At 40.9% G+C, this 25,515-nt stretch overlaps 1 protein-coding gene across 11 annotated transcripts in view; it reads left to right on the top strand.

Moving 5' to 3' along the window:
• The window catches only part of fmnl2a (formin-like 2a), a 70,262-nt gene that overhangs the window by 33,577 nt on the left and 11,170 nt on the right, over positions 1 to 25,515 (top strand). For 4 of the 11 annotated variants that reach the window (XM_088083180.1, XM_088083179.1, XM_088083184.1 and 1 more), the window contains exons 4-20: positions 3,204 to 3,280; positions 6,867 to 6,950; positions 8,165 to 8,320; positions 10,036 to 10,071; positions 10,797 to 10,841; positions 12,294 to 12,402; positions 12,619 to 12,695; positions 13,704 to 13,797; positions 15,625 to 15,699; positions 17,701 to 17,811; positions 18,893 to 19,042; positions 19,462 to 19,563; positions 19,760 to 20,078; positions 20,207 to 20,404; positions 22,244 to 22,264; positions 23,816 to 23,940; positions 24,031 to 24,233. In XM_088083180.1, the coding sequence (XP_087939306.1) occupies positions 3,204 to 3,280; positions 6,867 to 6,950; positions 8,165 to 8,320; positions 10,036 to 10,071; positions 10,797 to 10,841; positions 12,294 to 12,402; positions 12,619 to 12,695; positions 13,704 to 13,797; positions 15,625 to 15,699; positions 17,701 to 17,811; positions 18,893 to 19,042; positions 19,462 to 19,563; positions 19,760 to 20,078; positions 20,207 to 20,404; positions 22,244 to 22,264; positions 23,816 to 23,940; positions 24,031 to 24,233 (1,982 nt within the window). The remainder of the gene's footprint in view (positions 1 to 3,203; positions 3,281 to 6,866; positions 6,951 to 8,164; positions 8,321 to 10,035; positions 10,072 to 10,796; positions 10,842 to 12,293; positions 12,403 to 12,618; positions 12,696 to 13,703; positions 13,798 to 15,624; positions 15,700 to 17,700; positions 17,812 to 18,892; positions 19,043 to 19,461; positions 19,564 to 19,759; positions 20,079 to 20,206; positions 20,405 to 22,243; positions 22,265 to 23,815; positions 23,941 to 24,030; positions 24,234 to 25,515) is intronic. The other 7 variants (XM_088083183.1, XM_088083182.1, XM_088083181.1 and 4 more) reach the window with 3 other exon arrangements.

The following is a 25,515-nucleotide window of genomic DNA, read 5'->3' on the forward strand; positions in this document are numbered from 1 at the left end:
AAGGGAAAACTATATCATTTTTATAACTGCATATTTAACATCATGTTACAAAATTATTATATTTTTCTAAAACACTTTTTCCCCAGGTTATTTCCTTGTTTGTTTTTTAAACTTTCTCACTTTTATTTTCTAATTCAGGTCATTTTCTTGTACTTGTTACTAATTTCTCGATCATTCTTGAGTCATTTCTTCTGCCGTGTTTTTGAAAGAATCAAGCCAATTTGCCCATGTCTTAAAGGGTTAAACCACTGTAGATGGAGCAGCCTTTGAGAGACATGCTCTTTTTGTTTATTAATCATCTTGTTTTCATGTTTAGTCTCATGAGCAGACACACGTGGGATTTTGGAAAATCATCCTGCCTTGAACTGCTGCTGCCTTGTTGCCCTGATCAAAGCCTTGAGGCAGACAGGGAAACAGGGATTTCATGAGAGGCTAAAGTGAGAAGGGCAAAGGAGAGGGAGGGAAAGAGGAAGACTGATTAATGAAGAGCGGGTAGAGGGGTAGAAAGAGATGGACAGAGAACGAGAGAAAGACAAAAAAGAAACACAAGAGAGCACGGAGGAAAAGAAGGAGTTATGGGCTTTTTTCTACATTCCTGCTCCATCCCCCTTTTCTTCAAACTCAAAACAATTGCCACTTTGTGCCGCTGTGAGAGCTGGAGGTCATTGCCTCTGCTTTCCATAGGCAGGCTCCGGTGCATTCCTCTGGGCAGCTCCCAGCCAATCGGCAGCCAAGGAAGAAGAGCTCCAGTCCAACTAGTCCCCAAGAATGTATCAGCCATTGATTTGTTTCCAGGATGACCCCTCCTGAGCTCAACTCCCCAAAATCTCTCCTTTTTTCCCCCTGTCCACACTCTTAATGCTGTCTCTCTGCTCTCACTTTCACTGCTTCCTCTCTCCTCCTCTTCTTCTCCTCCTTTCCCCCCCTCATACACCCTCTTCCCCCCACTGTCGGCTCCTCTCTCTTCCTGCTCTCTCTGCGTCGCAGCTGGTAGTACTTAAAGTGTGGAGTGTAGGGCGTTTGGTGGGAGAAGGAGAGGAAGGAGGAGGGGAGGAGGGGGTGCCTCTGGGAGCCTGCGCAGTACCCCTAAATATGCTCCGCTTTCCACACAAACACACAAAGGACTCCTCCCTAATAAAAACACTCTGTTTCTCATCTCCTCATGTGCCAAACACACCGCCCAAGCCCAAAGACACAGACTAGAGAGAGAGAGAGAGACCCTAGCTATGGGAACGTCTCTCTTCTCTGTGGATGTTAATAATAGGTTAACACAGGGCTGAGCTCTGTTTCCTCCCTGATACAAACACATCATGGAAAGTGACCAGGCCCTCCAACCCTGGGTGGATACCTCTTCTCTTCTCTTCTCTTCTCTTCTCTTCTCTTCTCTTCTCTTCTCTTCTCTTCTCTTCTCTTCTCTTCTCTTCTCTTCTCTTCTCTTCTCTTCTCTTCTCTTCTCTCTAGCTAGAGAAGAGGAAAGAGATTAATAAAAATTAATATTAGTCTTGACAATTATTTTCCGCATCAAAGCTGTAGTTGAAACTGTCACCACATTCACTCAGCCCTAAATGAGACAGATAATATGTGATAATATGTCTCTAGTCTGCTTACTCTATTGCCTTGTAGCATTTCTGAGGGCATTAATGGGCTGTCAATCACACGAGTCACTGCTTTAGTACTGTGGTCAAACTGTCAAGCTAGGCAGCACTGATCAAATATGAAACAAGATTATGTTGTATTGCTTATTCCTCACCTCAAATGTTTTCAGAAACATATTTTAGTGTACCGTTTAGCTGTAAAAAGAGAAAGTTGGTCCAGCTGCTGAATGGTGCTTGGTTCTTTGGTCAGCTGTTTTCATCATGGTGGCCAGGTCACAAACATTTTATAGTTAAAAAATACACCATAATATGCTTCTGAAAACATTTGAGGTGAGAAATAAATAATGCCGTAACAGAATCTTGATTCAGATTTGGTCAGCTCTGCTTAGTATGACAGTTTGACAGCAGTTCAGGAACAATGATTGACATGATTGACAGCTGCATTAGAGACTCCTCTGCTCTGACTGGTTGTTTTCAGTGCGCCCTGGTAGATACTGAGGAATGCTGTTAGAGGCAGGAGGACGAGGAGGACGAGGAGGACTCTCTGTCTCATTTTCTTCTTTCAGAATACAGTTTAAGCAAATATCACACAAATATTCCATTAAAGTTATCAACTGTAGCTTGAATCACTAATTGTTTAGTCTACTAAATGTCACAAAATAGTGAAAAATGTCTCTCCCAGTTCTTCAGTCTGAGGTTACATTTTCACATCTTGTTTTATGTGACCAAAAAACCAAAACTCAGACATATTCAATTTATGATATCAGACAGAGACAGAGAAGCAGCAGTTCTTTACCACTGAGAAGCTGTAACAAGGGCTTTTTTTGACATTTGTGCTTGAAAATGACTGTAAATGTTAAAAGGTAATCGAAAAAGTTTCACAGCGTCACTCCCTCTCTTAAGGGATTTCCCCCTCCCGTGTGATCACGACCAGCCATTCATTCTGGTTTACTCGTCGCTGCGGTTGTGTAACAGCCTGAAGGGCCTTTTGTTTGTTTGGTCTTGCAGATCACCTCCTATCAGAGGCCGAAATCAAAGAGGAGCCTGCGCATGTTCTCTGCTCTGTTTTCTGTTTCATTACTGGCAGCTCAAACCTTCATGCACATCGCTCACACACTTACACTCTGGTACAACAGTATCCACAGTAACAAGACAGAGAATGTGTGTGTGTGTGTGTGTGTGTGTGTGTGTGGGTGATCTGGTAGGGCCTAAGAGGTAACCAATTAGTTTACTTGATTTTATCACGCTGCTACCAGGACGGATTACTGCTATATAAAGAAGCAATGTGAGCAAACAAGATAATGGGAACTATTCCATATTCACAGTTTCCAATGAGTCAGCTCGACTTCTCTGTCAGCCTGTTGAATGGTTACTGGCAAGCAAAAGGCCCACTTAAAAAATCTGATGAGAACAACCCTAAGTTTTTATTTTGTAATCAGCACACGACTTCACATTTGAATGTCACTGTGGTTGCGTCTGTCTGTTGGTCTGACCTTTCAGTCAGAAAAAGTTTTCTCCAGCCAAAACATCACTGTGCTACCACTGGATGATTTACAGTTCTGGTGGTACGTTGAAATATTAACTCCCCCACCTTCTTTCCTTCCTCAGAAATTCAGACGGAGAGTTCAGGAGTCCACCCAAGTCCTGAGAGAACTGGAAATTTCGTTACGGACCAATCATATAGGGTGAGTCACTGCAGGATTGTATGAAGCTTGTGTAGTGTTGAATGTAGCGGACATGGTTATATTAGATTCAGGGGGAAAAGTCTGACATTCCAGACACCCGGAGACATTGACACTAACCACCACCACCATCCCCCATTCATCTCAGTGCTCCGGCCTAATATTACACAGAAAGCCATGTGGCGATGGAGAACAGACGAATAGATTGATTGTTTGGGGTGGCTGACACATGAATAGCTTCTGGAAGGAAAACACATTTTTTTTGTTGCACCACTTGATACATTTGTGTTTCTGTCCACCATCCCAGAGTGAATATAGACACTACTAAACAGATCATGATTTCACGACAAATAAAAACGGAAGTATTGGTGTGTAATTCCAGGTATTCAAGGATAACAAGCCTCAGCCTGCCACAGCTGCTATTGATTCAGTGCTGTACAGTCATCGCCCAGGAAAGATCGATATCTCAATGAGAGTCACACAATGTGTCAGTGTTTTGTCTGACTGAAGATCACTGGGTCTGTGTCTGTGATTAGAGACCCTGATAGTTTAAGACTGTGATGGATTGCTCTGCTTCACTAATGAGGCCTAATGCATTCTGGGATCTGTAGGATCCAGGGGCCTCATTTATCAACTTTTGAACAAATACAGATACAGCATGAGGATGGACAAAAATGATTCAGCTTTATGTGATGGTCAGATAAAGAATTGCAGTACACAAAAACAACTTTTAACAGTTCATTGTGAATTCAACTAAATTTTTCAATGCTCTTTAAATGGTGTATTTTCAACAAATTGATGAACTGGATTCTGTGTGAAGAAATTTGTTTTGGGGAGTTCTAGATCGACGTATTAATCCGGCCATGAATGATCCCACATTACTGATTCAAAGTAAAAACATTGATGGATTTTTCTGTCGTTCAGATAAGCCTTCATTTTGAAATTCCCATGGCACATCTGTGTTACACCGCCTCCCTAAAAATTAAAACAGGGCTCGCTGCCTAGTGTCAGGCAGACAATGGCAAGCAGCCAAAAAAAGGATCATGAGAATATTTACTGCTATTGTCTAATATCGATCTTAGGCCCCAATCAAAAAAATATCATATTATTGTCCAAAAAAAAGATATAATATTATATAGTGATGAAAATTGGGATTTAAATCCTATAATTTAGGGTTTGCATGGTTTAAGCCAGTGATACTCAAGTTACAGCCTGCAGGCCATAGAGTCCAATGTGGCCTGTTGAACATTTTGAAATTCACAATGAAAATACATTGATTCAAACAGAGACATTTTTGAGCTTTGAGTGTAAACGAAGCATCGAAGGGCATGTTTATTTTTTATTTTTTATTTTTTCCATTAACTGGCCCGTGGCCTTCTGTCGTTTTGCTAAAGTGGCCTTCGGGCAAAGCAAGTTGAGTATCCCTGGTTTTAACCACAGATGTGTGCTTAAATGAGGCTCCAGGTTTCTTTGGTGGGATTGAGGATGAGGGTGAATCAGGACAGGAAGATGTAACCACGAGAGCATCCGCTGGCCACAGCCTGTTGTGACAGCAAAGACTTAGAGATGCGCCGGTTACGCAACCATCACAAGACCTTAAATACACACACACACACACACACACACACACACACACACACACACACACACAATCTAGACAATATCTCTTAATCCCTTTGTTTTTCTCTTTTTTGCTCCTTCCTACATACACATTTCTTGACTTCCATTTGACTCTCACAAATCACCTCATGTACATGATGACACCGTCTCTCACACTCCTACGCACTGTTTACACACTGATCAGATTCTACTCTTTAAACCAAAATAAACTCCCACCACAGCCGGAGACAGAGTCCGTCTGGCAAACCGGTTGAGGCATTGTTTACATGGATTATTTCCTGTCTAGAGACCTTATGCTGGTAAACTAGATTACATAAATAATCTACCTAATCTAGATTAGACAGAGCATTACTATACTGGCAGAGGGGCAGGGAGAGAGGTGGTATGGTATGAAGATGTATGAACGTGGAGGGCAGTGGTGAGGGAGCAAGATGTCGCCAACTCAGAAAATCATTCAATAATTACTGCCTCTTTGTCAGAGGTGAAACAGGGAAATATATCTGTCATGTCGTCTGTGTATAATGGGTAGATTGTCCCTGTACGAGCACTGCTGATGATAACACGGCTCCCTGCCTGCCTGCTTCTCACATGGTGCTCACTGGTCAACATCATGTGGTGAATGGGAGGATTGTTAGTTAGTGTCCTGTGGTAATGATTACCATGTAGCCCGAGAAGCCCTTTTTTAAAACGGGCCCCACCAGGCACCACTTTACTGGACACTCTCGTTAGTCCCACTCGCTGCCATGTTGTTACACCACAGGGGAGCTTATAAAGAAGCAGCTAGTAGATTTTTTAAGCAGTTTAACCTTACATCTCCATCAGCAGCATACCACTCAAAAGCCTGCCTGCATGTCATTATGTTTATGCCCTGCAAATTTCTCTAATCACTGAGCAATCAGGCCTGCCAAAGCCGCCGGGGCTCCAATAAAAAGCACCATCATAGGATGCAATTAAATAATGATATTGTGTGATTCAGCTCACACTACTCATAAATATGGATGGAGAGCAGCACATGCCAAAGGTAGCAGGAGCTTTACCCTGTGAAAAGCTGGGTTTTTCTGTGCAGAATAAAAAATGAAAGCATGCCGGGTGCTGAATGGGTGGCCCACTTCAGTGCCTGTGAGGAAGGTGAGAATGGGCTTTTGATCATTCGGGGGGCTATGCTTCTTTAACCACAGTTAGAAACTATGTGTGTGTGTGTGTGGAAGAGAAACAGAAACAGAGAAAACAGGAAGAATCAGTAATGAGATTCTGGATACGTGTGTGGATGCCTGTGCTTTTGCAAACACGTGCATGGGGGATATGTTTGCTGCTTTGAGCAAGGATGCTTCGAAGTCTGTCAAACGGGTCATTACAATTCTTCTCTGTAAAGGGAGGAAGAGGGAGTGAATAAATCTGAAAACATCTGTATACCAAGGTTAGGCATGGTCAAAGCCTGTATAGAGTATTATTACAGATTATATACAAGTAAACTTTTAAAACTATCTTAATGTTATTCCAACAGCTTTAACATATTTTCTTTAGACTTGAATGACCAAACTAATCTTTTTATGCAGTTTGTGTTTATTTTTTTTATTGTTGTGATTGAGCAGTGTTAATTATTATACATGCACAGATGTAGTTAATTAAAAACATATTATATACAAATAAACTGGAAAATGGAAAGATGTGGAGCACTGCCTATTAAATATGAAGCATCTGGGGATGTTTATTTCCAGATAAGAAACAAAAGAAAAGCAAATTCTTCAAGTTCCTTTTTCAAAGCATCTTTGATTTTTCCAGACTCAGAGAATGAGATTTTTAGCTGTGATTACACTAAGGGAGATTAGTTGTTGTTGAAACCGACTCAATTCAAAGCCAGAGCCAGCTTTTATAATATTGATCATATATATGTGAAAGTGTGCTCTTTCTAGAAAGTTTGTGTGCTGATAAACTTTTTGTAATTAAACGTGTTTCCGTCTCTCTTCAGGTGGGTGAGAGAATTCTTAAATGAAGACAACAAAGGCCTGGATGTGCTGGTGGAGTACCTTTCTTTTGCACAGTATGCCGTCACGTAAGTCAATACCTCTTCTTTCTCTCTATATCACTATAGTCTGCATGCAGAACTGACAGCCAACACAATGCTGCTATTCTGCACAGCCGCTGAGGCATCACCACCATCACCACCACCATCACCGCTGCTGCTGCCTGGTTGTCAGAAACACTGAGTCATTCGGGGCCCATTGCTGACACATTGGCACTGTGCATTATGCCAACCATAGGCTTCTATTCATAGATTGATGGTGTGATTATTAGTCAGTCACAAGGTCCCTGTTCAGGGCCAAAGAACCACGCAGTTAAATGTTTAATTCACCCTCCTCACTTATATGTTATTATGGTCTGTCCACATTATGAATGGTTAGCCGTAAAAGTGTGTTTACCCTCAGCACCACCGCAGCAGCAGCATATAAAAGTCATGGAAACGACCAGTCTAAAAACTGAAATAGATCATAACAGGTATGCTGTGACTACCAGCTCTTTCCAAGGTTTCTTCCAAGAACAACAAAACATGAGACATTCTGCTTACCTATCATGTCTAAACCAAAAACCTGAAATGTTAGCGTTAGCACTGGAGTTGAGCACGTTTTAACCTGTGCCAGCACACGTTAGTACTCGAGCCTGACCAATGTGAGATACAGTATATGGGAGTTATGGGGTCAGACCTACGATCCCTTATTTTTCTCAGTCAAGTTAGGCCCTATTTTCTCTCAGCAGCTGTCAACTTTTTCTGGGCCCTATGTTACCCAATAAGCTTTTTTTTCCCATTCAAATTAGGACCTATGTACCCTTATTGTCTTTATTTCAACCCAAATAAGGCACTGTGTTTCCTCAGCTACATGTTCCCTTAACATTAGAAAAGGCCCTTCCATAACTAGGTTAGGGTTGCCCATGTTATTTCCTTGGCGAAAACATATCCTCATTGACAGCATTGATCTAAGTGAACATAATAATTATAATAATAATAATAATAATAATAATAGTAATAACAATGATACATTTTATTTATAAAACACTTTTCATGTACTTAAAGACAACATAGGGCTGAGGGAACATAGACATGCTCCAGCACTTTTAGGAAGCTGAAAATTGGTGCTATATTTTATCATATTTTTATTATTTTCAAATACCATTATCATATTGGTTTTAAAAATCCGCTATCAGTCAGTTTTAAATGATAGAAAGTTAACTCTTACTGTGTTTGTTTCTGTTATTTTCCGGGTGCGACAGGTTTGATGGAGACTGTGCAGAGAACAACCCAGAGGCTGCCATGGATAAGTCTAAACCCTGGAGTCGCTCTATAGAAGACCTGCATGGAGGAAGCACCCTGCCGTCTTCCATCACCGGGAATGGAATCACACGTGGCGGGCGACATTCCACGATACGGTACAGTCCACACATATTTTGATGGTAAAGCGGACTCACTGTTGCCGATGTGTGTTCATGTAACCTTTTGCAGATGACTTTGCTTTTCAGGGTCCGAGATACTGAGTGTTCAGCCGAAGCAGTGTTCTTACATTGTTGGTTATTGTATTATTTTGAGAAGTCACACATTTCATACGATGCCTCAGCAGCCCCTTTATGTAGTCATGAGGTCTGTAAGTCTTTAAATGGCTTAGGACGCATTTCTGCAGCAGGAGGCAAATATAATTGTCTTTTTTTTAATGTCAGACTCAGGCTGGTTTTGCAAATGATTATGACAAATGATTGACAGCAATTTTTCACATGACAGTTGATGCAGCAGAAGGAAATATCTCTTTTATGGAGCAAATCTGTTTTGTTTTCATGAACACCAAACAGATCATTTTAACTCCAAATCCCGTGCACAGGGGATTTCAGAGCAGTTAATTCATAAGTCCAGGCTAATGTATGCTCTGAAGCACAAATCCCATTCAGTTGTGCATTATTTCTATAATCCCCCCTGTCATTCCATTGATGTTTCGGCACAGCACCCGCCCTGACTTTTGTGACCTTTAATCCCTCAGTTTGAATATGTTAACTTGAACTCATTGTTCACAAAGAGCACCATTGATTCAATGAGGCACATGTCTCTTTAATATTACCCTTGCTTGATAATCAGGTCAGTTATTTTCCATTGTTGTCTCAGAAACACTTAAAATAATGCACGTGAATTAAGTAATTGTACCATACTGGCATTTTTTTTTTCCTTTTTCTCTCCTGTATTACAGTAATTTAGACTTTGCACCAAGTTTGCCATCGGTCACATACAATCAAAGATACGCAAAGTGTGTCCTGTTTATAAATGCACACACCTTTTACCCTTTTAAACCAACTTTCACAGTCACTGTATATGACATTCAAAACATTATTATAGCAGCAGACAACCATATTATACATATTATATGTCCTGAACAGAGAATGAAGTCATGCTCTTCCTTTATGTGTTGTAAAGCGAGCCTCGTTCTTTTTAGTGTTAGCTGATCCGCGCGCATGTTAGTGCGTGTGAGTGCATGTGAGTCCCTGTGTGTGTGTCCCTCTAACTAGCTAATAGAGAGCCCCAGGGATGATGTTTTTCTGCAGGCCAACCTGGAAACTAACTTCGTCCTGGTTCCCTCGTCAAAAAAGCGTATGGGATTTTTCCATAGGCTCTGCGGTAAATTAATGTTAATGATGCTCATAAGATTTGTTCAGTAAAATAATCTTCACAAATGAACACCACTTTCAGGATTTTTGAAGCCTACATGTAATCATCAGAAATAAAAAACTATTGCAGAAATATATCACGCTCCCTCCTGTCTCTGTGAGCGTTGTTGCTGTTGTTCGTGCTGTTTGCTGATAGCTACCGGCTCACCCGCCTCCAAGTTGAGAGCCGTGTGTAAGCAATCTCTCCTCAGAATCTAAATCACAGATTTGCTTTGAATGTCGTGTACTGCTCTTTTACTTTTCATCATATCCAACTATCACCTGACAGTCAGGGCTTTTTTAATATCTGCTAAGATATCTGTTTATAGAGAGTGACTTTCATCTTAACAAAACCCTCTTCCAGATGTACGGCTTTGTCATCAGCATGTACAGTGTGTGTAACAGGTCAGAGTGTGTTCGGTGAGGCTGACTGTCTCTTCTGTTCTGCCCTGGTGTAGTCATCTGCTCCTCTGTCTGCCAGTCCTCGACAGCAGGCAGGTCTCAGGTCTCTCACTTTGCTGGCTCTCAGTGAGCTTTCTGCAGCTTTAACCCTGCATCCCTGCTCCCTCCCAAGACACACACACACACACACACACACACACACACACACACACACACACACACACACACACACACACACACACACACACACACACACACACACTCACACAAGAATCCCCCTGCCTCATTGTACTTTATACCTCCCTGCTAGTGCTGCCCAGTTTATTTGTCCCGCTGTCTGTGTCGGGGATGTGAATTATTTGTACTGCCAGCCTCCCCTCCCGCGCTCAAGACTGAATTCTCTTTTCCTTGGAGCAAATGGGTTTTTCTGCACTCATTGTTCTTGTCTCTGTGCCTGTGTGCTGCTTGTGTGGCTCCCTAAATGCCATTCTGTGCAGAAGCTAGCCTAGTTTCTACAAAAGCCCTGTAAAAGCGAAGGCTTTTACTCAGCTTAGGTAACCTCCAAACATCTTCTGTATTTTGGATACAATGTCTGATTTCTTGGTTAATAAGAGACATCACACTAATTATGCATTTGCTCTGTACTACTGTTGCTGCTCTTCTAAATTCTTAAATGTCCACTATACAGAATCTTTGTCCTTTATTGTCTTTATTTCCCCCTATATTGGCTTAGAATAATGGTTAGAATAATGTAAGATCAACAACTGAGAGTGAAATTAAGATTTGCATATCTCTTCTTCAAACTGCCATCTTGAAGGACACCGAGCACACTGAGCTGTCCAAAGTGCTCTCAGATAAGACGGTATGGAGTTTGCTAGAAATATGTAGCTGTGTTAGACCAGTAGCTTTAAGTTATAGTAGTAGTTTTTGATGTTGTTCTGTGGTGTTATTTAGTACTTGCTCCATGGGCAGGATTTTTTTTATTTCATGTTTTATAACCAGGATGCAAATCCTGGAAAGCTCAGACATTTTTCGCTGGATAATTTAACTTATTTTAAAACATCTCAGCGAGTCATACTTTTCTGCTCTGTTGGCAGATATTTTTGTTTATTTTCAATAATATATCCACCATTCTAAAACTTTTTTTCCCTTGTTTTTGAAAGCTGACTATTTGTAGTGAAATCTTCCCTGTCATATCTTTTGTTCTTTTCTGCAAAGCCTTTTGGATCAACTGTGTTAAATTTAATACATTGTATAAAGTTTAGTGGAGTAATGTCAGACAAGTCAAAGCAGGTCAAGGTATTTCATTTGGCAGGTATTATATCGTCATTTATCATGACCTTGGTTCAAGATTAAGAAATGTGTTACTCATTTCCTACAAATTGTGCCACGCCTCAGTTTGGGTGTTGATTAACCAGGAGAGGAAAAACCTGGGATGAACTCTTCTTCGAGTATTTTTGCTGCTGTGTGAAGCGGCCGCTGCAGTTGCAGCATGTCTCTTGAATTTACAGCATTTATGTCAGCAAACTTGTTTTGCAACACGACAGGCAAGGCATCCTGCTGAACACAACATGGAGAATGCTCAGAAATGGCAAACAAACTGACATAGTAAATGTCAGACATGCAAAACATTTTTCAAGGCATGATTAACTGTCTGTCTTTGTCTTTAAACTGCTGACTCTTCCTTGGTAGCTGAAACCCTTTCCAGACACAGAAATGCCATGTTGTGACTCACACAGGAGTCACGCCTTCAAGCATGGCAGCTGACACGAATCGGTGTGTCTATCAGTAGCCTGAAGACACATTTTTCCCCAGAACTCAGGCGGTAATTGAACCTTGTGACAAAAGTCTGAAAATAAACCGTTTTGCTCTGACTGACTTCTGCATGTTATTTAGTAATACTGCTGCTCCAGTATTTCTCTTCTTATTGTGAAAGCTGTACTGAGAGGAAAGGTCTTGTTTTTGTCCACATATAGCTGCACAATCGCTGTGCTGCATGCAAATGACTGGCTGCTATTGTGCTAGCTGTAAGTGATATCTTTGTGAAGGACATAAAATTGGAACTATTGAAAGAGGGCATCACCCTGAGGCTGTAGATTATATGGCCTTTGTGTGTGTTAATGTAAGGTGGCGTGGCAGTTTAACAGCCTCCCTATGTGAAGGAGGTGGCGTGTAATGGAGGCTCATACACAAATGACATCTGTTTTCTTATTTATCCGGGTCTCGTGTGCTCTTGCTTGTGTTCAGATGCTCTTACACTCACTTGACACACTATTACTGAGTTATTTTTGTATTTTCTCTTATATTTTTTTAGCTGCAACACACTGCCGAGCCGGAGAACTCTGAAAAACTCCAGGCTCATCTGCAAGAAAGACGATGTCCATGTCTGCATCATGTGCCTGCGTGCTATCATGAACTACCAGGTCAGCCCTCTGCACTCCCTGTCCTCAAAGACTGCATGTCCCGCTGGACACACTTATCTAACTGAAGCCAAATTCAATTAGCTCCTCTGCTAGTTCTCTGTGTTTCATTTATTATGCAGAGGAACGCTCCCCTTGCTTATTCACTGGCTCCTCTTCTCTGTTAATTAGCTTATTTGTCTGTGTCTGTCTCCTTCTGGTTTGTTTTTCATCTCCCAGTATGGCTTCAACATGGTCATGTCACACCCACATGCTGTGAATGAAATTGCACTAAGTCTCAACAATAAAAACCCAAGGTAAGTTAAGTTTCATCAGACAGATTATCTATTTGCTCTTTTTCTAAATTAATGTTTTTTTTATTGCTTTTTGCTCTTAAAGAAAGACTCAGAGGATAAAAGATTAAATCCAAGAGAAATTCAACAAATCCAGATATTTTACCAACAAAGACCCAAACCCATAAAGAAGCATTCAGAGTCTCAGTTAGCCTCAGTGCACCTGCACAGTCTGATCCAGAGTGAGTGTCTTTGTAGCTCAGGGGCACATTCATCCCGACAGACGGGTCACGGCACCGCTGGCACACTCCACTACACTGGCAGCTGCTCACTGAGACAGCAACCAGAAGGACTGGCTTCTGTGTGAGTGTATGTGTGTTGGTGTGTTTTCACTTCATGCCCAGAGGCTCAAGGATTTCCTCAAAAGTGGATGTGAAACCACTCCGCATCACCTGTCACATATCATCTCATCCAGGCAGAGAAATCCTGCATGAATGAACTGGAGACTGGACGCAAGGGATGTCGCTGTCCCGTGTGCTCCAACACACACACACACACACACACACACACACACACACACACACACACACACACACACACACACACACAGAGAGAGAGGAATCAGGCCTGAAGTATTCATTTTTTATACCTGCCTTTTAATCCAGTGGAAAAGATAAAAATGTGGAGCTCTTTTATTTTTTTCCTCTTAGGTTGTGATGTTCTGAAACTTTTTCAAAGTTCTTAAGAGTTAGTTAAAGTGGATACAGACAACTTTTAAACTTTTCACTCTCAGTGGTTTTTAAGTGGTATTGTTGTTGGAGCTGCTGTCGCTCTCTTTGGTAACTGGGGATAGCGAAGTGGAGAACCAAAGCTCTATCCTCTTCCTGTTCAGGTTACGCATATGGGTCAGGATCTTTACACATTTCCCTGTTTTCCACTTTGTTTGCTCCGTGTCTAAGTACAGGTTTGCCGCAGTGCTGGCACTTGTCATTTACCAACCATTCCTGCTTTTATTTTCTCCCCGTTTTACAGAACCAAAGCTCTGGTTTTGGAGCTCCTGGCGGCAGTATGTCTCGTGAGAGGAGGCCATGAAATCATTCTCTCTGCGTTCGACAACTTTAAGGAGGTATGAGCTGCACAGGACGGAGAAGTGGGGTCTGAGGAGACGAATATGTCATTACATTTTGACTGTGCAATTTCAAATGGTGACTCAGCCCTGGAGGAATGCTGCCCCCCTGGCAGATGCGAGAGCAGCAGATTGCCCAGAATAGCATCAACAGATTACAGACACCGGTTTCGGTGCAACAGAAAGCGGAACTCCTGAGAAAACAGTTAAACGTTTGTTAACTGGATTTGACCAATGCATCAAAGCTAGCAGAGAGAAAGATGCAACAGACAGCCTTGCCTGACCTTTGTCTGTCTGGATGAGGTATTCTGGCTGCTGGAGAAAAGAGTGGGAGGTTTATGATGGAGTGGGCGCTAACAGCAGCCCCATTTGTAGCATAAGGCTCGCAAAAAAATGGGCCGACCGCAGTTAATGCAATATTTACACCCCTGAATGAAATATTGAGTGTTGCTCTCAGTAGCATTGGCATTAGTGGGAGTATAAGGCTTAGGGAGAACGCAGCTCTTCTAATGAGAAGAGGGTTAGTGTCATGATAGTGTCGGCTGCTAAGGAAGCATTTCACTCACATTCCTGTGTCTTTTTGCAGTGTTTTAAGGGCAGATTCTGGTTGTTAGTATTTTCCTTTTAGTTACAAAGCGTCATTAGATCTAGTTTGCTAAGTGACTTTGATATCCGGTGTTTGAAGAAAGGCTGAACACGTTATTCAGAGGTTTTTGGATACACACCCCTCCTCTTCCTCCTCTTTCTTCCTCCCTTCCTTCTCAATTCTTCATCATGCTCCATCTCCCTCATTGCCCTCCAGATGAACTGTCTGAACTGCAGAGCATCTCTCTTCCTCTTTTTATCTCTCTGTCTCTGTTCATTTATGTCTCTCAAATTCTAGTACAGATAGACAGGACAAAAAACCTACTACATCATATGTGGTAAAAGTTGTGCCACAAGCAAAATTGAACACAGATGCACTCTGTACATCAGCCGCAGTTTATGAAACGAGCTGTGATGTAACATCATTGACTTTTAATTTTCGCTGTTGCTAACCTCTGGTTTTCTGACTGGAAATGGTAATATTCATGAATGGTTGAAAAATGGTTGTTTAAAGATCATGAAGTAAAAAGTCCTGGCTGGATTTTGGTAGAACAGCGCTCATCTCCAGTGTGGCTGCATATAGGTAGCAAAGAAGTTAAAGCTTCCATACTGTAGAAAGTCAGATTCCCTGTGTTTCTGGTATAAAGAAGGTATAGGGGTTAAATAAATAGTGTTCAATTATCTGAATGCTCAATCCATAGAGAAAAGTACACAGTCTGTATACGGAAACTGTGCCTTTAAACAAGTTGTCAGGACTCCCTTGAAGTTGTGATGTCACAAATAGGATATAAAGGTAAAAACTGCAGTGCTACAGTATTCCTTGGATGCAATGACAATGCAGAGACTCAAAGACCGCAGATGTGAAACACCAGGAAACGTTGATCCATCAGAGCAGACTGGACCTTTAGGGAAGGAGGCTTTAAGAGACAGGTGCTAAAACAGAGTGTTTCAGACAGAGGGTGAATGCAGCTGTATTCAAGAAAACAGTATAGAGAAAATAAAGTGTTTTTTGAACATTAAAGCATGTTAACGTCTTCTAGAGGAATCACAAGGTAAAATAATAATCTTGAACATGAGCATAATACAGGACCTTTAAGGGTGAAATGAGGAGTGTCTTGTTTCGGGTGTGAATTACGAGGAGATGGTGGTGTCATTGGTGATTGGTTGCATAAATCACTGTAGGTTGCTCTCTACACCTAGACTCCAATACATACAATAAGTGAGCTGTGGTTTGTTCTGCAGGTGTGTATGGAGGAGCAGCGGTTTGAGAGGCTAATGGAGTATTTCAAGAACGAGGACAACAACATCGACTTCATGGTATGTTCACCGACACACAAACACACACTCCTAATGGTTATTGATTGCACTGCAATCCCTGGAAAATTAGATGGCTTGGAAAGGATTTTGAACCAAAGAAGCTCTGAGTGAATGGTGCTTCTTACTCTTTAATTTTCATTTTTTAATGGCTTAAAAACAATCATGTAGGGATGTACAATGGTTCCATGAGGATAGGTAAAGATGAGAATATAGACAAAACAGGCAAAAGGTAGAGGAAGGAAACAAGCAAAAGATAATCAGGTATAATGGTATTCTTGCTGTTACAGATATGCAAACCAGTTGTTTTTACTCTACTAAGGGTGGTTATGTAGGGCACTCATGTATGTGTGCATGCATGGGTGCATGCATATTTGTACCTGATAAAGAAAAGGGTTAGCCCCACTGCAAGCTTGCTTCTTTGTCCGGATGGCTTTTAACACTTACATGCACACAGAGATGTTACAATAAGTTTTCCCAGAGCACATGGCTGTGATGTTAGTTGTTCAAAACTTCCTATTTTCATCGACCATTGTGCTCTCATTATACATCCACTGTTTCCTTCATTTGAGGTTTGACTAGTGCTCTTCTGATGATGTAATCTCGTTGCTCCTTCTTCTGCAGCTGCTCCTGACTGGAGAATAAGGGCCTCCTACTGCTTATCTCAATATCTGCATAACAGTAGTGCATGGAAATGTGTGTCAAATTACATTTTCTTTTACAGATTTTCCAAAAATTCTGTTCAAATTTCCACTACATTTGGATGGAAAGCCAACTAGTGTCATGCCTTTAGAGGCAGCATTTAGTTTAGAAACTAGCATAGTTTTCAGCTGCTCACAAACATTACATTTTGAATATTTTAAACACGACTGCACATTTGTCCTTTGATTATTTGATTAGGTTTGTCCAAACTTAAAATAAGTCAGTGAAGAGAGCGATTTTGCTTTCATTTTTATGATACACTCTCACATGGCTATCAGTGTTCACGGCACAAACTGTGGATGTGTGGTGCTATATATATCAAACTGAAGTGGCTCTAAACAAAGAACCATTGCCAAGTCATTTCCAGGCTGAGTCGTGCTAATAAGCCTGGCAGATAAGAATAAGAGACACTGTGAAGAAAGACTGTTTTATCCAATGTGTGTGTGTGTGTGTGTGTGTGTGTGTGTGTGTGTGTGTGTGTGTGTGTGTGTGTCAGTCGTAAGTATTTTAATTGATTTGAGGCAAGCACTGGATGTGTGTGTGAGTGAAAATCAACAGATGCTGTTTGAATAGGATTTCTTTCACAAGTCCACTCACAGTCCCTCTGTGGGCTGTCATCTGACAGCAGCACTAAAGCAAATAGACTTTGTCAAAGCCGCCGTGTCACACCAACACAACTGAGCTTCCTACCGGAAATTTATTAACACAGTGTCAGGACGAGAAGAAGTGTGTGTGTGTGTGTGTGTGTGTGTGTGTGTGTGTGTGTGTGTGTGTGTGTGTGTGTGTGTGTGTGTGTGTGTGTGTGTGTGTGTGTGTGTGTGTGTGTGTGTGTGTGTGTGTGTGTGTGTGTGTGTGTGTGTGTGTGTGTGTGTGTCTATATATGTTATAGACACTGATCTGTTTACGCAGGCTCCATTAAGGCAGCTGATGGAGTTGAACTGCTGGCTGATTTTGTTAAATAGTTTTTTCAGATCCTCTCAGTCTGTCAGATAAGCTACTCTGCCAGCCAAGCAAGGACAATAAGGAGGATTTATACACACACAATTTCAGTTGAAGCCATATTAAAAAGGAATTGGATGTGATAATGAGCATAAAACCATTTCGCAGAAATACCAGTCTGATGTGCAAAAACCTCAAACCAGCTGTAAATTTGTCTTGTGACACATTTTTACCCTGCACTCTCAGCATCACACACAGAGTTGATTATATGCAAGGTTTTAAAATACTGAGAAAGCCTACTGTGTCTGCTGCTGTGTCAAATTGTTGTTCACTAACTGTATTTTTATGTTTTTTTCCCCACAGGTGGCTTGTATGCAGTTCATCAACATAGTGGTGCACTCTGTGGAAGACATGAACTTTAGAGTTCACCTACAGTACGACTTCACCAAGCTGTGTCTGGACGACTACTTAGACGTGAGTCGAGACATAATGCTGCAGGAAAAATGCACAGGCAGACAGAAACACTCCGGCTCTTGGTATTCAACTCAGTACAGAGCGCAGGTTGTCATTACAGCACCCCCGAGACGGCAACCGCAGAAAAGCAGGCAAAAGCTTTTCCATTACCTCAGAAAAAAAATCTGTCAGATCTGTAAATCCTCGCCTCCTGCCTCACTGCACAGGTGAGATCAAGGCCGGCCACGAGGTCTTAGATGTCAGCCTCGTGCAGTTAACCTCTCACTCCCAACTGCCTGACGATTATCACCTATGTAGAGGTGTCACCATGTATCAATATTTTTTTTGAACATCATGTTGATGATATTATAATATCATGCAAATAAATCAGCACCTTTTCAATAATTTCATTTTTTCCCCCCTTTTCTCCTTTTCTCCTTACCTCAACCTCATCTGGTTGACTTTTCCCTGTCCACTATGTGGAAAGCTGCTCTTCTTGTACACTTAATGCAGTTTTTTTTTCTAGATCTTTATTGAATTGAATTTTTTATAACAAGGGCAAAAATGCAATAAATATAATGAACACCAAACAAAATTTTCTCCCCTCAGTTCCCCCACCCACCCTAACCAAGTCCCTTCCTCAACTTTTGTGTCCTAATCTAATATAATAACAACAATAATAATAATAATAATAATAATAATAATAATAATAATAATAATAATAATAATAATAATAATAATAATAATAATTCACAAAATATGTAATAATGATAATAACCATCAACTCAAGGCTAACATGTTTCTTAAACAAACTTTTCTCAGTTATTCCGCTTTGTACAATTAAGGTGACAGAATCTCTCCACCTCACTTTAATTGTAATTTAATTGTAATTCATGCACATCCAGTCAATGGAAATCTAGGCACTGGATCATAAGAGACCATACAAGAGATGAAAAAACAGAGTTTCCAGACTTGACTGTGCTCCCATAGATATTTAATTAAATTACCACTGAAATGAAGTTTCGAGCTACATACTCCTCATTTTATCTGAAGTCACGCCAGCCCTACATCATGGTATTTCTTTTGTGTGTATTTTTTCCAGAAACTGAAGCATACAGAGAGTGACAAGCTGCAGGTTCAGATCCAGGCCTACTTGGACAACGTGTTTGATGTGGGAGCACTTCTGGAGGATGCAGAGACCAAAAATGCCGCTCTGGAGCGGGTAGAGGAGCTGGAGGAGAACATGTCACATGTGAGAGACCTCCACTGTCAAATTTTACTCTCTTAAAAAATCCACAAAACTTCCTCCTTAATCTTATTTATCTTCTCTTGCAAAAATGCTATGAATTAATGTCCAGGATGTCAGCATGAGGTTTACGATGATCTCATGCTTTCCCTTATTTGTAAGCCACCATTAAAGGACTGTGAGGGCACACTATATATTAGGACACACACACACACACACACACACACACACACACACACACACACACACACACACACACGGTCATAACTTGTTATTCTGTTTGAATCCAGAGATATGCACATGTGAAAATGCCTTACATTAGTGCCTCACTGGATTTCTTTGTTGACATATTGGGTTGCATGTTGCCATCGAAATGACTCTGTGTCACCGTGTACCCCTTTTCCTCCTGGCTATCGTTCTGATAGATGACAGAGAAGCTGCTGGACACGGAGAATGAGGCCATGTCCAAGATCGTGGAGCTGGAGAAGCAACTGATGCAAAGAAACAAGGAGCTTGAATCGATCAGGGTCAGACTCAAACTCTCAACATTCACATTCATCTTAAAGTTGACATGAACCACTTGTAATAACTACTGAATACAAAAAGAAAGTTTGTCCCCAACTGTCAAAATGACCCGCTATCATGGCAGAAATATAAAAAATATAATTAAACAATTATTTTAAACAAATCTTAACTTCCTGTTTCTGTCCCTCACCCACACAGGAAGTCTACAAAGACACCAGCTCGCAGGTACTCACACTGCGGCAGATGTTGAAGGAGAAGGACGAGGCCATCCAGCGACAGAGCAACCTGGAGAAGAAGATCCACGAACTGGAGAAACAAGGCACCATCAAGATTCAAAAGAAGGGAGACGGAGACATCTCCATCCTGCCCTCACCACCCTCTGCTGTGCAGGGTGTGCCGGGTGCTGTGATGGGAGGAAACGGTGCAGCTGTCAGTTCAAATCATACAGGAGTTGTAGCGAGTGTGCCAGCTCCACCTCCACCTCCTCCACCCCCTCCACTGCCAGTGAACGGCACATGTAGGTTTAATATTTCTCCAGTTTATTGGCAAACAGTTAATCATGATATGCAGAGAGAGAACGGGAGAGAATATATGTACATGTTGTATAAAAATGATACTTAGCACTGAGTATCTGCTCTCCCTCAGTGTCAAACGGACCATCATCAGTTATTCCTGCAGTAGCAGCAGCTCCACCACCGCCACCGCCTCCCCCTCCACCTCCGCTTCCACCACTAGGGCCGGCCTCACAGATCTCAGTACCTATGCCTCCTCCGCCTCCTCCTGTAGCGCCCCCATTGCCTGGCTGTGGGACACCCACTGTCATCATGAACTCTGGGTTAGCAGGTGAGCTCATCTAATGGTTTGTGTCTATATGTTAGCTATGTGATGAAAAATGATCCTATTATGGGTGTGGCAGGCTGTATCCTTATAAATAGATATAGTAATATGCAGATTTTTTTGGCCAAACAGTGTTACTCTTATGTTTATATTAGACTTCCAGATTGTATTCCAGCTACCTTCCTTCACTGCGATTGTTTAATATTAATACCACCATAAAAGTAACTGTAGCTGCTTCATAGTAAAGGCCTTCCAGTTGCTGGCAATGTGATAAAAGTATAGGCTTGAGGCAAGAAGTGCTGCTGGAAGGCTTTTACTGCAAAGCAGCTACATAAATGCGATGTACAGTCTTGATGAAGAAATTTGCATCTGATTGGCTATGGCTTGTTGCTCAACAAAGTTAGTCTAGATCTGTATTTGTGTGTATATTGGTTGGTGGACCAGAACAGTACATTTATAGCATATGACTTCAACAGCTGATTTCAACAACAAAAAAAATCTATTAATTTTCAGTGACTGCAGTTCTTGCCAAATGCTATAATTTATTTACATTCAAAGCCAATTTAAACTAAGGTTTCCCATCAGTGTTGAGTATACAGTTTCAATGTCTGGATCTTAGAGGGTGAATCTGGACCCCGTCATCCCAAGAAGTGTGTAATGGCAACTGGCAATTTTTGAAATTGTTGCAATATTGGTGAGACCGCAGCAGAGCAATTATGCACCCTCAATTTACATCACCAAAAGTGCTTGTTTTTTCCATTGACAGGCACTGATCATCAAGTTCTTAACACAACAAAATACATTTGTATCAGCTGCAAACAATCTTGTTTTAAGTATTTTGTAAACCTCACATATATATAATTTATGTGCACAATAAACAATAGTGGTCCCAGTATCAAGCCTTGGGGAACCCCACAAACCATCTTAAATACTTGTGATTTAAGGTGCAACCCCTCTAATTCCTGATCTTTGCAATCTCTTTAATAGAAATAATAATAATAATAATAATAATAGAATACTTTTCATTTCTGACTTGGTGGATGAAGGTTTCTTTCAACCAAACCAGATTTGGTGATTATTAGAACAGTGGATAGACGAACCTGAGGGTTTTTTGTTATTTTTATATATATATATATATATATATATATATATATATATATATATATATATATATATATTTGTATCTATCAACTTTGCAATAGCAATTTTGGGTTTTTTTGAGGTTAAACAAAAAGGATCTTCCTCTCTAACAAAAAGGTCTATCTCTGTAGGGAGGCTTTCCATATTGTTGTCAGACATTGTAATACCAATCTGAGCCTGTCAGTGGCAAAAACAAGCGTTTTAGCTGACATAAATTGATTGTGCGAACATGCCCCCATTTAGTTACATCACAGCCTGCTGCAGCAGTCTCTCTCAGTACTGGACCAATAGGAAAAAAGAACAAAGTTACCCTGTAACCTACCAAATCAATGCGACCTATCAAACTTTACAGCATGCTCCTGCTCAGATGATGAGTATTGATAAGTAACAAGGCCATGTGACTCATTAAATGAGACATTGCTGCACTACACTGTATTTAGATGTGGCTGCATATTCCTGGTTGTGTATGCATGTGTGAGCTAAACTTATAGAGTGAAGCAAGCTCCTCCCTGAGAGATTTGACAGTGATGCCAGTTTTGCTGGTTGGACCAGTCAGTAAACAGTGTAAATCTCTTTCATTTTCTTAAATGCATAGATCCTTTGCTGTACCTTTTGTGTTTGAGATGTGCATGTATAAGCTTTCTCACTAACTCTGCAAACTTCTTAATGATTTGTCTTTGAATTGTTTTTTTTTCTGCCGACCAGAGGGACCCATCAAACTCTTCTGTAGGTTCTGCTTGTCATGTTTCTTGGTTTCTCGTTCCCCGCATTCCTTTATCACAAGTTTTTTGAAAATGGTATTTTCAGTCTCTGAATCCAAGTCGAAAAAAACAAGTCTCATTTGTGTAATTCAAGTCTCTTAGAAACATTTCACTATTGTTTTCATGTTTCTCAAACATAGTTTTTCTGTTTATTTCTTTTTGCCGCTTGTAACATGACAACTCCACTGCATACAAAACCACATTTTCCAAAACATGTTTACTGTGACTTTATACATTTTTTTGTCAATCTGCTGTTTTTCCACTCGCAGTGAGACTTTCTGTGAAACATTTTGGTGTTTTTAAACAACAGAGAAAATACCATATTTCAAAATTCTGCATGCTTTACCTTCACACTTTGCTGTAGTTTTGTTGTAGTGTGTTTGTTTGTATGAATTAAGTGTATCACCACATGTCAGACTGTTGGTTGCATGCTGAGACACAGTGACCCGCTGTGGCATGCAGATAATAGAAAGTGATAGGCAGAGCTGGAATCCTGTTTACCTTTTCTCGTGACAGTCTTATCTTTCTGTCCCCGCTGACACCATGTCTTTGTGGCTAAGCATGACGCCACCTTGATGTTCAGCTGCAGTGATTCAGCGCAGGTGGCCACAAATAGCCGTAATCTGTTCGATAAATAGTGTCACCGGTCCAGGCAGGAAATCCTCACCATATGTACCATTTACTGTACAGGGTATACCCTTTGGCCTTCTTCTCCTGCCAGAGTCTAATAGGCTTCACGCTGCTTCAAGTATGACCAGGTGTTCGTTTAGTTTAGTTTAACCCCTAAATCAAAAAAGCAAAGTGGTTTCATTTCTTTCAGAAACTTAGGGAAAAGGAAATGAGCAGCTTAACAAGACATGACCCAAAAACTAGCAAGACATTAGTTTCAAAAACACAAACAAAAAAACGAAAATAAGCAAAAATGAAAAATAATAAAAAAAGACACACAAACAAGAAAATGACATGAAAAAAGTGATGAAAATCAAAATATATATATTTGTATACATTTTTTCTCTCTAACATAATTTTAAATGTTAATAATAATTATTAAATAATAATATATTTCTGGACATCTTTCCTTTTTTATAATTTTCTAAGAATCCTCCCCCTTGTGAAAAAAAAATTCTGGTCTTTATGTATATCCTTTTTTTTTTAACGAACTCAATCTAATTTGTTTAGATTTCAAATGGTTAAAAAAGCTTGTGGTAGGTGTCTGACTGCGGCACAAGCAAACTGATGATCAAAATTTCAAAGGGTTCAATAAAAAAAACTTCAACTTGAAGCAGGGTTGTATGTTTTTAGAGATAAAACAGTCATATCCATGTGTGTCATCAGTCACAGATACCTGTCCATCCTTTCACCTGCACGTGTGTGAATGTGTGCGTGTGTGTGTATGTGTATGTGTATGTATGTGTGTTTGTGTGTGTGTGTGTGTGTGTGTGTGTGTGTGTGTGTGTGTGTGTGTGTGCTCTCAGCAGATGGGGACGCTGTGCTAACTCTTCTGTTTTCTTTGTAGCTGTTAAGATCAAGAAACCCATCAAGACAAAGTTCCGGATGCCCGTCTTCAACTGGGTTGCCCTGAAACCAAACCAGATCAACGGGACTGTCTTCAACGAGATTGATGATGAGAGGATACTTGAGGTAAGAGTCCGCTCTATGATCACTTATTCCGCTTCGGGCGTCATTCCAACGATAACAGAACCTTATGTGATTCTTTTTGTCATCTTTAAGGACCTGAATGTGGACGAGTTTGAGGAGATGTTTAAGACGAAAGCTCAGGGTGCAGCAATCGACCTCAGCTCAAGCAAGCAGAAGGTCATCCAGAAGGGGCCCAACAAGGTGGCGCTACTGGACTCCAACAGAGCAAAGAACCTGGCCATCACACTGAGGAAAGTGGGCAAGACTCCTGAGGAGATCTGCAAGGCCATTCAGATGTAAGCCTCTTCAAAATCAAATCAAGCCCCTTTATCATTGAAACACACCAACACACTCCAACATCTGCTTTTTTATTTAATGGGAACAATTGGCAGTCACACCCGGGTCAAATGACTGCAGTAGTCACAAGTATTTATTTGGTCCAGCTCCAATCAGCTTTCAGCTTGCACTGATGGAAGTTAAACACCCACACACACTAATTTTAGCCCCATTGTCGGCACAATGCCGTGATAGGCTACCAGAAAATTCTGTCTGCCTCCATTCAAGCATCACTCGAACATTGTTCCAATTCGTCAGCACTGAGTTTGAGAGAGAGACTCGAAAAGTATCAGATACAAAAAAAAGAAGTTACCATGCTTACATTTTCACTGGCCTTCATGCTGCTTTCTACTTTTTACTAACCTGTTGTAAGGTCTGTCCATGGCGTTGAACTTGACACACTAGAAAAAAGAAAGAAAAAAAACACACACACACACACACAGACACACACACAGAAAGGCTTGTTTGCTGCAGAGCCGTGGTGCCAAAAAATACAACCAGAGGGTTAGGTTTTATGTCAAAACTGAGGATAGGGTTAGGAAAATCCCCCTCCATTTATTTTTCTAGGCTAGGACATCTTCAGAACACAAATTTGCAAATCCTATGAAAGTGAAGAAATGACCCGCCCTACTCTCCCTCTAATTGGCTGGTACTCATTGTCTTTGTTGGTTGGATTGGTTAAGTTTAGGCAAAAAGAGTGGGTTTGGCAAGGATTAGAATAGGAATGTCAAGGTAAGCAAATCAGAGGCAGGCTAAGACAGGCCATTCCCTTGCTGTCCTAGAAAAGCAAATTTGTGTCCAGAACATGTTGCTAGTGGAGGCCGTTGACCTGCATTCTTTACAATGACCAATGACTCCCCTGGTTACAAAAAGAACTTGATAGTGTCCAAGTCTTTGAGATTACCCTACTTTTCACTTGATTTAATATGTCAGTAAACATTTCCTGAGGAGTTAATGTGCTCAATCTCTAGTTTTAGGCATTCTTCAATACAGCATGATGTTTATTTTGTAAATCATGGTCCCATATAGAGTAAAATAGACAATAGAGCAGCACATGCTCGACAGTGTTGTTAAATTTTAATTGAAAAACTTCCAGTACTGTAATTTCCTAGGTTCTCAGTGAGGTCTGCCTCTTGCTTTGAAAAACCCTCATTATGGTGAAATCCAAAATGCCAAAGTTGAAGCTTTAAAATTGGGAAACCACAAACCAATGGATGCCGTCATGGTGACGTTGGTGGTGAG

The sequence above is a fragment of the Plectropomus leopardus genome, chromosome 10 (assembly GCF_026936395.1).
Source record: "Plectropomus leopardus strain MGB_pleo_1.0 chromosome 10, ASM2693639v1, whole genome shotgun sequence".
Lineage (NCBI taxonomy): Eukaryota > Metazoa > Chordata > Actinopteri > Perciformes > Serranidae > Plectropomus > Plectropomus leopardus.